Source organism: Typha angustifolia, chromosome 5, assembly GCF_048772165.1.
Source record: "Typha angustifolia cultivar Huaian chromosome 5, ASM4877216v1, whole genome shotgun sequence".
In the NCBI taxonomy this organism is placed as follows: Eukaryota; Viridiplantae; Streptophyta; class Magnoliopsida; order Poales; family Typhaceae; genus Typha; species Typha angustifolia.
Genome location: NC_133243.1, coordinates 7,785,176 through 7,800,041, shown reverse-complemented (window position 1 = coordinate 7,800,041; position 14,866 = coordinate 7,785,176). Strand labels below are relative to the sequence as shown.

At 38.9% G+C, this 14,866-nt stretch overlaps 3 protein-coding genes across 5 annotated transcripts; all 3 read right to left on the bottom strand.

Moving 5' to 3' along the window:
- Positions 1–2,496: 2,496 nt before the first annotated feature.
- LOC140760453 (transcription termination factor MTEF1, chloroplastic) lies at positions 2,497–3,689 on the bottom strand. Its single transcript, XM_073097390.1, has one exon. It carries the CDS (start codon positions 3,687–3,689, stop codon positions 2,772–2,774), a length of 918 nt encoding a protein of 305 aa, XP_072953491.1. The 3' UTR covers positions 2,497–2,771.
- A 2,174-nt stretch (positions 3,690–5,863) lies between these two features.
- On the bottom strand, positions 5,864–7,259 carry LOC140760195 (expansin-A1-like). Its single transcript, XM_073097046.1, has 3 exons — positions 7,054–7,259; positions 6,639–6,951; positions 5,864–6,553 (listed from the first exon to the last, which is right to left on the bottom strand). The coding sequence occupies exons 1-3, from the start codon at positions 7,214–7,216 to the stop codon at positions 6,247–6,249; spliced, it is 783 nt and encodes a 260-aa protein (XP_072953147.1). The 5' UTR covers positions 7,217–7,259; the 3' UTR covers positions 5,864–6,246.
- A 1,871-nt stretch (positions 7,260–9,130) lies between these two features.
- LOC140760176 (polypyrimidine tract-binding protein homolog 1-like) lies at positions 9,131–14,646 on the bottom strand. Of its 3 annotated transcripts, none has more exons than XM_073097019.1 (10): positions 14,264–14,641; positions 13,320–13,529; positions 12,760–12,822; positions 12,594–12,667; positions 12,430–12,525; positions 11,271–11,328; positions 11,092–11,196; positions 10,926–11,007; positions 9,957–10,069; positions 9,131–9,741 (listed from the first exon to the last, which is right to left on the bottom strand). In XM_073097019.1, the coding sequence occupies exons 1-10, from the start codon at positions 14,441–14,443 to the stop codon at positions 9,325–9,327; spliced, it is 1,398 nt and encodes a 465-aa protein (XP_072953120.1). In that variant the 5' UTR covers positions 14,444–14,641; the 3' UTR covers positions 9,131–9,324. The 3 variants fall into 3 exon arrangements, with proteins under 3 accessions (XP_072953120.1, XP_072953121.1, XP_072953122.1); XM_073097020.1 differs by having other exon boundaries at positions 13,320–13,537; positions 14,264–14,403; XM_073097021.1 differs by having other exon boundaries at positions 9,596–9,741; positions 10,004–10,069; positions 14,264–14,646.
- Between the last annotated feature and the right edge of the window lie 220 nt (positions 14,647–14,866).

Genomic DNA, 14,866 nt, shown 5'->3' with positions numbered 1-14,866 from the left:
AACAAATATATCTTGAAGACAAATCAAATCAGTTGAGGTGGTTAGGACAAGCCATGCAAAGTATACATTTCTACTCCACTTTGACCAGAAGACAACTTCACAATCGGAGCAAACTCCCAAATTCCAGAGTTCTCATGGGAAGAGAAAAGAAATATACTAATATAGAAGCATAAATACTAGTTCTGTGTATTTTAAATGGTCATTGCCAGCATAAAAGACAGCTTTTGTGATCTCAAGTTAATCAAAAGACATGTTCTTACCTCCCTTTGAATATTCTACTAACCAAGAGAAAAGGTTATTGAAAATCGATATCAGTAGTGCAAAAGTTGGTATGCAGATGAACAACAAAATATGCAGAATGCCATAGGGAAAGAAAAGGCATCATCCAAATCCCTGCCCTCACAAAGGAAAGGGAACTGTAGTGATGGTACCTATGGTCTCTCAGACAATTATAACAAACTATAACTCAAAAGAGCTGCTAATATATGCTCCTTTTTATCAAAAAGAGCAGCTAAATGTATGCGCCTAAAAGAGCAATGCTATAAATTGCCCCTTCCTTTTTGGATTTGTCTGTTTTCACTGGAAGTTTGATACCAAATCTTTCCCGTATCCACAGACAGAAAGATGCCTCATCTTTTTACAATCAAAGTGCTGGCAGAAGCCTCTGCTTCGTGAATGCCATCTATGCTAGCACGTACCAACTTCTCTGTCGAGGAGGCAAAGTTTTATAAAATACTGAACTTCCTGTTCAATAAGTAAGAGTTACAAAATATGGATGCAATGAACATTGTCATAACTCATAAGATCACTGTGATAGTTCAGTGGTTGAATCTATCAACTCATGACAGAGATTATAAGTTTAATTTTTCCTCATAGAAGTTAGAGTTGCAATTTAGTGGATTTTTCAATGAGCATGGTTATAGCTTATTTCTTAAGAGAGTTGGTCCAGTTGTTCGATCTAAAATTATTAGTCTATGGCTCATGATCTATTCAAAAAAGAAGAAAAAAGACAAACATTGTGGTATGCAGTACAGCAGTACATGAAGGATATGTGGCTGTTGGTTGAGAATTATTGTACAAGATCCTCAGCAGAAGCATATTTACATCCAACTTGTAGCAAACACAGTTGATCTGTCCTTCAAACGTAACAAGTTACAAACTTAGATGGTGTGATCACCCTAAGCTAATTTGCTATTATGATTGACTTACATCCAACCTCTCTACATTAATACTGAAATACTGATAGAGATGAGTCACTACTAAGAGAAAACTATCTTATGAAAACGTGAAGGTCAAACCTCAATAAAAAATTGTCCTGATGTATTAATAGAAGGATTGGATTCAGTACATATGTTCAAAACCATTTCCTCTTATACAGTAATACTCATTAGAAGACAACCAATTTCCTCCTTAGTAAACAGTTAGATGGCCAACACACGATCAATTCTCATAAAATAGAAAGAATCCTTTCGAGCCCAGCAGATTAGATAAGGTGAAAGCAAACTAGGAGAGAGAACTGACAAAATCTTAAACGTCACATACAGCCCACTCTGCCCAAAGAAAATAGGTGCCAATGCTCAAATAACAAAACTATGTCTCGAAGCTGGGACAGCCCATGAGAGCGGTCTCTACACTAGAGGAAACTGTCAAAAATAGGAGGGTCATCAACAGAGTAGAAGCATTTTCTTGCAATGGGAAATTAATTACTCAATCAAAAGTGATATCATAATGCAATGTAGAAGTTCTGAAGGGACAATGTGTCAATTAGTACCTAGTTTATACTTTGCTTCTAGTTTTCAATTTCTTGAAGATGTGTGGACTAGAAAATGTCATGACAAGGTAAGTGTCAATCACAATTGATAGTAAGTAAATTTCTTCGCCTCAAACAAATAGCAAATATTTGTATATTGCCCAAAGGAAAAGCTAGTGGCTCCTGTTAAGGTATTGTCAGCAACTTTAACACACTCGAATGAGAAATATCTCGATGCTATTAAGAGTGTTAGCTAGCTCTTAATAGAACACTTAGTGTCCATAATCAAGCCTGTTTAAAGGAAAGACATACAGAAACCTGGGTTGCACATCAAGCAGGGTAAGGAAAAGGGAAGATCATACTAAGACCAAGCAGGACTCAACTCATCAATAGACACTTATCAATCCTGATCCTTCTTTAAACTTTGAATTACCGAGACACTACCTCAAGCATCAAAGCAACAGGCTATTTCATGCTTTAGCAAGTTGTTCTTCCAGTCTAGAAACTTACAAGTACTGATTACGAGAAAAAGATGGCAATAGATTCTTTTCTTTTCTTTTTTTTCAAAGTTGAACAATTGGAAGTCCATTAGAAAGGCTCAGTTCCTTCTCTAAAGTCATTTGCTAACCCCAATTATACAATGTTAAAATTATGCATATATTGATCGCTGAAGAAGATAGTCTTGAAGGACATCAATCAAAAACCAGCAGGTGAAACATTCAAGCACATAGGTAATTTGTTATTTTGTTTCAACCATACAAACCAAGTTGAGTGAGTCTAGTAATACAATGAATTTTGCAAAAGTTGCCTGTTAAGTTAAACACATTTCTAGGTGTGTTCAACCTTCCCTTCATCTTCAATTTGAACCACAGTGCATGAACTAACACAACTTTAACAGTAGCATTGCATGTAAACTGCAAGAATTTTTATACTGCAAGGGTATATATGCAACCTTCCTTATACAATAAGTGCAAAAACAAAAGGAATATACTCACAAAAGAAAAAATATTAATGAAGCACACTACAACTTCCTGTCGAGCACTGCAAGCCGCATCTCCATCAACCGATCCCGGAACTCGCCGTCGCTAATCCTCAGCATCTTCGCCAGCGACATTTCACAGCCGCTCTCTTTCAACATCCTGTGCCGCGGCTTGATCCTCCCCTCTAAGCTAAACGAAAAGTACTGTGGGAACTCCTTCAATTCCGCCACCTCCCTCCCCATCTCCCCCACCAAAAATTCAACTTTCGGGCGGAAATTCTTCTCAATGCTAAAAGTGAGGAGCCCCGGGGATCTCAGCACCATGCTCCGCGTCTCCCGGGAAGAAAAGCCGAGACCTTGGAGGAATTCGAGCTTGGGGATGAGGGTTCTCTCGACGCTGGAGACGAGAAGGAGGGAGGTGTTGGCGGTGATGCGGTGGCGGCCGACGAAGCCGAGGCGGCGGAGGAAGTAGAGAGCGGGGAGGAGCTGGGACTCGACGGGGGAGACGAGAAGGCGGGGACAGCGGACGACGGCGAGGCGGAGGTCGGGGAAGGGGATGTCGGCGGGGCCGAGGAGGAAATGGAAGACGGGGGATGGGTCGGAGGTGAGGAGGTGGGGGTAGAAGGAGAAGACGCGGGTGGCGTCGGAGGGGAGGAGGCCAAAGGAGAGGAGGAGGGAGAAGGATGAGAGGAGGGAGGAGAGAGGGGCGGAGCGGAGGGAGGGGTTGAGGGAGAGGGCGCGAGAAGTGTCGAGGTTGAGGTCGTTGGAGAGGAAGAGGAGCTTCTCGCGGAAGAGAAGGCCAGCGTCGGTGGAGGAGGATGAGGAGGAGGATGAGGGGATGGGAGAGGAGAGAACGGGGAGGGAGATGGAGGTACGGTTAGGTTTAGGGTTTTGGGAGGGTTTGCGAGGAGGAGGAGGGAGAGGAGGGAGAGGAGGGGAGAGGTGGAGACGAAGGAGCATCGCGGCAAGATAGAATTATTATTTTTATTTCTAAGAACGAGATATATATTTCTTCTTCCTTTTTCTTGCTGAGGACTTAAGAAGCCCACGGGCTTCTATGGGCTGCCTCGGAAAATGTGATAAAGCCCACAATAAGGCCTCTTTAAGCCGGCCCAAGGAGACAAATTAGTGCTGTCTCCGAACACCCAACAGCCTCTTCCCCTAATCTCATCGAACACGAGGAAGCGCCGTCAACCTACCAATAATGTTTTAAGGCCAAGCCCGGCCCAAACTCATCACAATTGGTTATTAAAAAGGCTTATTTACGCTTTATTTATATATATATACTTTGACTCAGTATCACTTTACTCATTTTTATTTTATTTTTATTATCTTTCGCACCCACTGTATAGATAAACTTTAAGGATAATTTTAGTTAGCCCCCTAAATATCACCCATTTTTATATACACTCTATAAATTTTCTTTTGGGTATATATATAGACCCTCTAAACTATTAAAATGTCTTACCCTATAGTGCCGTTACCGGAGAAGATGAAAAGACATAAAAAAAAAACCTTCTAAATATAGGGTATAAACGGTAAATTAATATTTTCTTTATTTCTTCCCTCTAAAACTAAATATATATAAAGGTCACAAATCTATTCACATAATAAAAAATATAACGAAAAATTAATATAAAAAAAGATTTGAGAGTTTTTCAATAATTTAGAAGGCATATATGTATATGATAAAATCAAAAGGGTGATAGTAACATGAAACTATCTCTTATTTTTCAACCTCTTTATTTTACATTTAATATATTTCCTACTATTAGATTTCTTAATGAACTTAATACCTCTAAATAAATTTTTAATATCAAAGTAAAAGTTTTTTTTAAAAAAGAAACTAATCTTTAAAGTTCTAACTTTTTCAATTTTTAGAAGTACTAACATATTCTATATTTTTGTTACCTACTGGTTTTGAGACATTAAAAATAAAATAAAAAACCAAATGATAAATATCTATATTTTAGAATATAAATGAGAATAAAAATAAGATACAAGGTGTTTTTCTCAAATTTCTCCTAAGCTACTATTATTCCTTGTTAAGTTTGTACATGCAATGCTGTGCACCTCACAGTAGCACAAAAAAGTCATGGATTTGTGTCATATGTGTGTGTCTCTGCTCCATCTGTCCTCAAGGTGCTAAAACCCAAAAACTTACACTTAATAAATGCATAATTATTCAGAAGATCTTCCTCCCTTCACCTGCATGCTCTGCCCTACATCTCTGTTTCAGATCTCTTGCAAGGAAATCATGCTACCAAACAGAAGCTGCTCAGATATTTCATCCCCAAAGGTACAAAGTTTACAAAGAAAACACCAACAAGGAGCCCCATTTCCATCCAATCAAATGCCACTGATGAAGTACAAAGTGCAGTCTAAATTATTTGAGATCTTGAATTGCCATTCAGAATTAGCACCACCTCAGTCTAAGCAAGAATTCTAACTGGGACCCTGTGGGCATTACTATTAAGTTGTTCAACACTTGCATTCAATAATGGCAGTGGGGGTTTCCAAGGTGTCATTAAAACCAACTACTATTACTGCCACTACCACAAGGTTGTTGAGACAGTTTTAACTACCTGCTGTGCTCAATAAAGGAAGGGAGGGAGTTGTTCTTGCTCATTGAAGTCTTCTAACTGCCAAAGGAAAATTAACAATTAATCCACTTCTTCTAGGCATGGAATGCATGGCATTTTTATGAGTTTGGTCTTGGTGTTTGCCACTAGAAAGACCATAACCTTATTATCTTTTTGTTTTTTCCTTGGTTATGATTAAAATGCATTAAAATAGAGATTGGGGTAGTGGGACTCATAAACTTGTTAACCAAGATAGGAAAAGTTATATCAATTTTCTATTACTTTTCTGTTATCACTGGTGAGTGTACTCCAGAGCTTCACCAGAATCCAAGTAGAATATTATTAGCTGTTAAAGTTTTTCTCCTAGTCTAGTCAAACTACCATTCAAATGAGCCAGATCTAGAAAATCACACTGTTCAAAGATTCCTGACACTTACCAGTCCTTGCATTTGAAAACCCTAGCAGTTTCCTAAATAACCCCATAAATTATGTATAAAATGCTGAAACTAAGCAAGATAATATAAAAGAGTCACACAAGTAGACAGGCAGAGAGACTTCAGACTTGAAGATTTTTACTAATGCCATCATATAGATATGGCCAAGTACATTAGAGAGATACTGAGTACAAACAACTCTTGATAACTTTTTTTTTCCCAAAAGCAAAGTGATACAGATTCAGAAGATAAAAAGCAAAAGCTTTGCTTTCCGTCATGCAGATTGGAGGGCGATTTCAAAGTCTCCACCTCTTCCAATTTCCTGCATGTGAAGAGCAACAGGGCATGGCAATCTAAAGGCCCTCAAAAAAGGCCTCTCACAATATAAGCCTAATAAAATCTATCTAACAACATAGATAAGAGAGCCATTTTAAAATTGGCTCTTCTCATGTTGGACATGTCCTAGTAGTAGTAGTAGTAGTAGTAGTTAAAAGGGGAGTTTCAAATGAATTGGGCTCCACTGAAGGTTTGGCCAAAGGACCAACCAGAGGGAGCCACATTGTAGGAGACCACAGTGTGGCCATCACTGGTGGTGACCTTGAAGGAGAGGGCTTGGCCATCAAGGAAGGTGTTGCTCTGCCAGTTTTGGCCCCAGTTCCTGGACATGGGCTGCCACCCAGTTCTTGAGCCCTTGATGGACACTGCATGCACATCTCCAGCTCCTCCAACATTGGTGATGAGCACCAGGTTGAAGTAGGAGTGGCCATTAATGGTGAACCTTATGCCCCCTTTCTTCTTGCATGGCACCCTACAAAAGAGTTCAAAAAGTGTTCATTTGACAAGATCTCAGTGAGAAGACCCTTGCCATCTTAAGGGGATTTGCAAAAACTTACCTTTTGAAAGCTACTGGAACAATCCCAGCCCTGTACTGCGCAATGTGCTCAAAGACTGGCTGGGAGAGATCAAAGTGCTGCAATGGAGGGTTGCACCACCCACCTGCATCATTTGGGAGCGCATTGTTGGGCGGGCAAAAGTTGGTGGCGGTGACCAAGATGGAGCCTGGAAGGCACCATTTGGGATCACCTGCGCATTTGATCTCATAGCAAGCCCCACAGCTTAGCCCATTATTGAACAGAGCAGTGCTAAGTGCAGCAGTGTTAGTCCCGTAACCCTGGCTGTAAAGATTCCCATAGCCACAAGCACCACCTATGTATGGAGTAGTAAAATCACAACAAGATTATTTTTGAGCAAAACTGAGAGAAATATTTCCAACTAAACCCCATAGGGAGTGGAAAAAAAATTGCATACCCATCGTGCCAGAGGCATCACCCCCTCCATAGAAGGTGGCATGGGCTGTGGACCAACCACCTCCCACTCCATGGCCATGTCCATGTCCATGTCCATGGGCTTCGGAGAGGAGCGGGAAGAGACCAACCAAAAGGAGCTCAAGAAATGCCATCTCCCTGCACATAACAGAGGGGGAAGAAGAAGAAGAAGAAGAAGAAACCTTGGTGCAAAGAGGAGGAGTAGGCATGGGAGAAATAAATAGACTTTGAAGACCCAAGTCTCAAACCATTGGGAACTGGGAAGATCATATCAAGACCCAAACGCAGGAAATTTCCTACATCCGCGCTGCAAATTTAACCGGGCTGTCAGCCAATCACAGGGCGCCAAGTATGTGTAAGAACTTCTTGACCGAGAGGTAGGAGTGTAAAAAAAGGGAAGGGTAGATAACGGTGGTGATGAGCTCTTGCGGACGGACTAGAATGCGCCACGCAGTGGTCCCACCGTTGTTTGTTATTAGTTGGTTTTAATTAGTTAGCTACGTCACGTGGACTCCTAATTTACAAGATTGAGTCCACCTAACGATTTAAAAGTATTTTGGTCCTATTAACGTGGGGGTCCACACTAATTTACGTCTATATCCTTAAAAAACTATCTAATTTACTTGCATGAACCATTGAACCTCCAAAGTTAGATATCAACATATATAACTTTATAATTATACTCATAATATAATTTACTAGAAAAACTTAGGTTTTAGTTACGAAGGTATACGATAACGTTAAATAGGAAATTTTAAAAGGAAATACATGCAGAAAAAACCCTTATTATTTTGGAAATGCTTGGTTACATTCCACCCCTCTAGATTGTAGACTATATTATATATATATATATTATGATACATATGCAGTGTAGCAGACCTAGCTATAGCTTGGTGGAGTAACGAAGCACTCCTTAGTAGCCTTCAATTAGAGAAACAAAAAGGCCCAGCTCATTAATGTCTTTACAGTTTGGTGGATCCGAAGGTGGTGTAGAAGACTTACAACTGGAAGATAGGATGCATGTGGAAATAAATTAAAAGCAAAGCTCATTAATATTTACTCCAACTGCTGCAGCTCAGTTGTTCTTTCTTCATTTATTAGATCCTTATCATTAAATTTGGTGGCGGGAATACATATAAAAATAGTTCAAACTTTTGCAGGAGCTGTATATTAATATGTATATATAAAACTCCATTTAAGACTGGACTAGTTAGACAATATAATCTTAGATAGATCATTGCTATGTAATAAAGAGATTGTCTGTCAATATTTGAGTATGCTTGCAAATCTGGAGCTCTATTTTGACATAAAAGAAGAGGTTAGACTCCATTGTCACTGCATGCCTTCCATTCCTGACATACCGACAGACTCTCGGGTAAAAAAAGTTGGGTCGGTAGGTTGTCATGGTGGATTCTACTGCGCCGTAGAGGATACAACAGTTCACAGACATGAAAGCATGCATGGCCTTAATTGGTCTACCCACTCAAAAGGGATGGATAAGACCTTTTTTTTTTATTTAAAAAAAAAATCTGAAAGCAATTCGTTATGAAAGTCAGTATTTTGTTTATAGTTTTTTTTAACCTATCCTACTAAATCTACCCTTTGTATTAATCGGTTTCGTCGGGTTTGATTAGATTTAAAACTACATGTAGACGCACATAATAACAACAACATCTGGTGCCATTTAGTCAAGTCTAAACCCTGAAAACAGAGGGTTTTGGGGATGCGTGCATGGAAAAAGCAGGGGAATGACAAGACCCATGATTGCAACGAGTCAGCTGCAAGGGCTAGTACGTGTACGTATCTGGTTGAAGAGGACCAACATGGCACATCACATGTAATGTAAGAGGATCCTGTACGTGTCGCATGTGAGAATCCAATAACGTGCATTTGCTCAGCGTCTGATTCAGCAGCAACACATGGCTAGACGAAGTAGAGGATGGTCCACCACCCACCCATCACCACCTTTCTCTTGCTTTGAAAAGATGAAAAAGGAATTATATGATTCATTGAGTTCATACCAAACGGAATAATTCAGCTAATGCAAATGCAACAGGAAATAGGAAGAATTTTCAGTGACATACTATCAAAATTCAAGGCGAAAAGAGAGCATAACAAATCGGAAACTCTAGTTAAACAAACATTTACAGGTTGCTAACATATCCCCCTCTCCGTCAAAGGAGAAATAACTCGATGCACTAATTGGTTGTAAAAGATGCGGAGTGCTTCCTGAGATTTGAGATGGTGCAGAAGCTCACGAGTAGTATGGACGGGGACCAGCTGATGCGGCAGGAGATTGTGCATTGGGGGGGAAGGCGTATTGCGGCATCGGCTGCGAAGCTTGAAACGACTGAGCTGGAGGAGCACCAGAATTTGGAGCAGTTGGGGGATACTGTGGAACGGATGATGGTATGAATGTCTGGCTAGCATATGTGTTTGTTGAAGAGGCAAAAGGCCCCCCATGCATACTAGGATCCCAAGTTGGCATTTGACCGTTACCGATTGCTGCTGAAGAACCAGCAGCAAACTCAGCACCACCACCGTAGCCTGGTGCAGCCTGAGGATTACTTTGCCAACCAGCAGTGCCAATTGGCATACCAGGAGGAGCTTGTGGCACTGCTAGTATGCCCGCGTCTGCAACTGTGTAGTCTCTGCTTTTATCAGTATTTGCCTGATGCAAAATGTATGCATAATAATAGTTAAACAAAGAGCAAAGTAGATTCTATTTGCAAAACATACATTGGCAGACAGTCAACAAATGAACACGAAAAGAATAAGCATTTTCCTTTTCTGATTGATAAAAGAGACTATTTCTTCTGGAACCACATTATGTGTTGTTTTTCACTGTTTTGCTACTTTATATGACCTAAAAGATTCTATTAATACCTTTACATTGAGATCAGTATGACGAGAGTATGACAGATGAAGCTTACAGTAACCACCATCATAGATGCAATGTCCCTCCAATGCTTCTTTAGCAACTGCTGCTATTGTCACATCTGCAAGGCATCTGTCATCAGATCAATATAAACACCAAATGCACTTGCAAAATGAGCTTCGCAAAATTTTTTATCACAAACGGGGAAAATTGGAGATAAGACTTTCTGAGAGTGCAATAAAACTTAAATCAGTTAAATGCCTGATAGCTGGTGCATAGTGCAAAAATGGGAAAGATGATAAACTAACAAATAGGAATAGGAGATGACACAGAAGAGGAGATCCCGTGAGACTGTAGGAACTCCTTATGATTAAAGTAGAATCAGAAACTCAGCAAAGAACAGAGAGAGAGAGAGAGAGAGAGAGAGAGAGAGAGAGAAGAAAGCAACTTGTAGGGAAGAAAAGCTGCTCTTGATCTTATTTGAAGGGCCATTCTAACTGGTTAATAGTCTCAGCTGTCCAGTTGTCCATTGATGGCTATTTCACAATGCTGGTTGCATCAGCATTCAAGATCTTATGGGTAGAGGATCAAATGGAGAATAAAGAAACCAGCATTACTGAAATAAGATAAAAATCTATAAAGGAGACTCAGACAAATTACCAGCGTGACAGAAATATGCTTTAAATCTTGAAAGAAGGCTTCAGATCAATTACCAACTCTATCTGTTATAGATATGGTAGAAATATGATGAAATTTTCTACTAGGACTTATACATTCATATCAATCTCAAATCAAAGTAACAAAAAGCTTTACAGCAGAATAAGTACTGAATATCACTTATTAAATTGGACCTGAAAATCTAAGAAACAACAGCTTTCAGCTCTGACACACTTAATGCAACAATGAAATAGAGCTTCTGCATAATAAAAAATATAGAAAAATTATTGAACTAAGATATACTTGTTCCAGCTGCATACCAGGATACTGAATGAAAGCCTGTATTCCACCATTTTTCTCAAAAATTGCAATTTTTTGGACAGTACCAAATGCAGAAAACACCTGAAAATTACGACTCAAAATTTAGTACAAGATAACTGAACTGAATATAAAGAGGGAAAGAAAGACATGGAAATAGAATCTTACAGTATGAAGAACATCAACTGTCACAGCATATTGCATATTCTCAATAGAAGCTAACAGCACGTTGCTCTCAGGCTCTTTCTTCTTCCCATCTGGACCTAATGTAGGCTGAGATTTGCTTTCTTATAAGTACAATAGCTCGGCAAAGGCAAGATAATAAATGGACTCTACTTAAAACCTACCTGTACAGTGCCCTCGATTGCTGAAGCATTGACAGGAAGGTATGGGTTTGTATAATCCCTATGTCATTCACCAAGAAGCTTAGAATAGTTATGACAGTTCACACTTAGAGAATGTATATACCTATTATTCATGCAGAAAAGGGAATATTTGAAAAAAGTGAAAGCATAATGAAGGGAATAACATATGTTGAAAGACCATAAAATCAATTAAGTATCTATCCAACAAGATCAGAACATGAAATCAAAAAGAGAAATTAGATCTGGTTTTGCCTAATTGAAATATTTGCCATAATGTGGGGATGTCAACATCAACAGTTGTTTAGGTTAGATAGGTGATAATATGAGTTAAAGCTTTAGATGAGGGGATTGTCCACATTCGCCAGCTTGACTGAATTGGATAAACAATAAGATGTTCTAATCCATCATATTAACAAACCAATTAGAATCTCATTAGATTCCAAATTCAACCCTCTATACTTCAAATCCCTAAAGCACTCCAATCTGATTCAAGTGAAATCCTCTCCACTTCCAAATTCAACCCTCCCTAACATTTTACATCTCAATTTGCAACTATAATTTAACAAATCTGCCACAAAAGGGACACCTCCTTGATGGCAATTAGCAGCATAGTTTTCGAGTCGGATCAAGTTAAAATACACCTAAAGAAACAGTTATTAGAAAGTACCAATTTGGACAGATGTAGTATGAGCACCTCAAATTCACTTGCTTGATTAAAGTATAACCAAAGTAAGATCCAGAGTGGAAACCCTAAAGGCCAGAAGATGTGATCAAATAAAAGAAGCAATCAGAAATTCAGCAGCAGTTATTTAAGAACCTTACAAACTAGAAACATGATTCAGTTGTTCCACTATCAAACAATATAAAGTACAAGAAATGAGATCCATTTTATGTCTTTAGACAGTATTTTGGGATTTCTAACAGAGACAAAGAATCTAATTTCCATTAGGGTAAGATATAGAAGAATGTTCCACCAGATTTATTTGCAGTTATAGCTCATGGCCATGACAGTGATAGGCTACAAAGTCTTAAAAGTATCTAATCCAAATGGTTTTCTTACCAATATAAAATTTGAAAAGAAATAAAGACAAATAAAAAGGCATGTGTATAAAATTTAACAACCAACTGGACAAGCGTGTACCTGCTGCGATGTGATTGGAACTTTATGTTCAAATCTCTATGCGCAGAAAATGTGATGCGCAAGTGGCAAGATGCAACATGCTCCGGAAGTAAGTACCTGAAACCATGAGTCCAATCAGCAAATATTTAGAAGGAAACAAGCTGCCAATCCCAGACAAGTACTACTTTGGGATGCTTCTTCCATCCAATGCATTTCTTGCATTTGAAGCAGTCTCCGCATCAGTATATTGGATGAGTGCCTGCCGATCATTCAAATAGCAAGGGTCAATAAGTAGGCTAATGTTTACATGAAATAGAAATAATGAATACTCAAAATTACCAAACAAATTACCTGGAAACCAGCAGCTTTTTCGAAGGTAGCAATTTTGTGCACAAACCCAAAGGCTGAGAATACCTGAGTTAAATTGGGAAATGAATTATCACCTATAGAGTTCTAACAAAAGCAATAACGAATACAAAATACAAAGTAGAGTACATTGTACAATGAAAAGTCAAGAACTTATATAACATATTAGAAGTTCTGAAAGTACTATCAAAGAATAGATGCATACATCACATCTGCCTTATAGAAATGAAATTATTACAATCCATTTACTCAAAACTGGGTCCAAAGGAACTATTTGGAATTGCCCAACAAACAAATACCAGAACCGCATTAGGCAGACATTAAAATATCTCCCAATTACATGGACCTGTTGATCCATGCAACTATACTAAATGCCAAAAAAAAAAAGGAAACAGCTTGACATTGCAGAAATATAATCGCCAGAAATTTGATCATCCTAAACTTTGTGATACAAATCTAACAGAACTGAGACATGAGTAAATTATTTATGTCGAAATGGTAATGCTAAAACTACAGGATCCCGCAAGTCAGGAACTAGGACTCACCAAGTGAATGACATCTATGCTAACATCCCCAGCCTCGACACCCTCAATTGTGACAAGTAGGACATTGCTAGAAACGTCTCCAGAGCTCTTATTATTTGTAATTTCTTGCCTGTTGGAATATTGAATATAGACAGTTTTGCCACGAACTTGAGCAGGTTCAGATGAAGAAGCATAATATGATACCATTGATATCGCTTGGTTAAGGTCTGCCTGCAAGCCTCGTGAAAGACACAAAGATCATAAAATTTAATCATAGGAAGATAATGGAATGTGTCCAGAAATAGCAGGAAATAAAACTTGCATCTAGCAACCTCAAAAGATTCACTCCTAAGCATGCTGCATGCCTGTAAAAGTGGGTCATATAATAAATGCAAAGTAGTCCTTCATCAGAACAGGCAATGAGAGGTACTTTGGCTGCCAGCCATTGCCAGATAGATCATTGCTGTGAGGCAATAAGCGTTATGACATTGCAATAAATTTAGCTGCATAATTCGGTTCCTATATTTTCCATTTTACTCTCAACATACTTAAATTATTGTACACAAGCCTTCGTAACACCTATTTTCTTCCACTTAAACTTGCGTCTTCTGATGCCCCATGACAAAAATTATCCTCCATTATTTTCCAATCTCTGTTTTGCTTCAGCACATTCTTTCAAATACTATTTATAGAGTTGATCACGTTTCCAGGCTAAATGCACGTGTAAAACCAAACACTGATGCTATATAGGAAAAACTCAACGCCACCAAATCTGATGAAATGACTTAAAAGTCACAATCCTGTCATGATACGAAAAATTCCCTCTTTGGAGGATATTTTTATATGTCGGCAGAGATTGATGCAATCAAAGTACAGAAAAAACAAAATATACTACTCGAACAAGATTCCACTAAGCCTATGAAGTTAAAAAGCGAAATGAAGGGCAGACGACATAGGGAACTCACGAATTCGACGAACGCTTGGTTACGGTTGGCGCCGACGTTGGACTTGGTGTTAACAATCTTCCCAAACGGCTTGCAGAGCTCGACGAGCTCCTCCTCCGCACACTCCCACGGCAGGTTCCGGAGGTGGAGCACCTTCGACGGCGTCTGCGTGTACCTAAACTGCGTCTGCGTCGAAGACATCGCCTTCCGAGACGAAATAGTCCACGGCTAGATTTTGGAACGAGCTCCCGAACCCTAATCTCTCGGATCAAGAAGAGATCGAAGCAGTGATCGATATCTAGGGTTAGCTTTCCAGAAAGAGAGGATTTTATTTTTCTCGATAAAAGAACAAAAAAAAATTGGTTGTTATCCGGCTTGTCGAAGTAGCGGCTCCCGTTGTTTCTAGAAATCCGACACTGTGCGAGTCTTATTCTCATCTACTCAACTTTTGTATAAAAGTAATAATTACCTATAAATTGTATATAACTAATAAAAAATTAGGTTAAATTTGGCAAATTAATTTTGCTAGTATTGAAGGATTATATATATATATAAAAAAAATAGTTTACCTATGAATCCAATTAATTTCTTCTCCTTTTTGCAATTGCATTCAATATTTATATA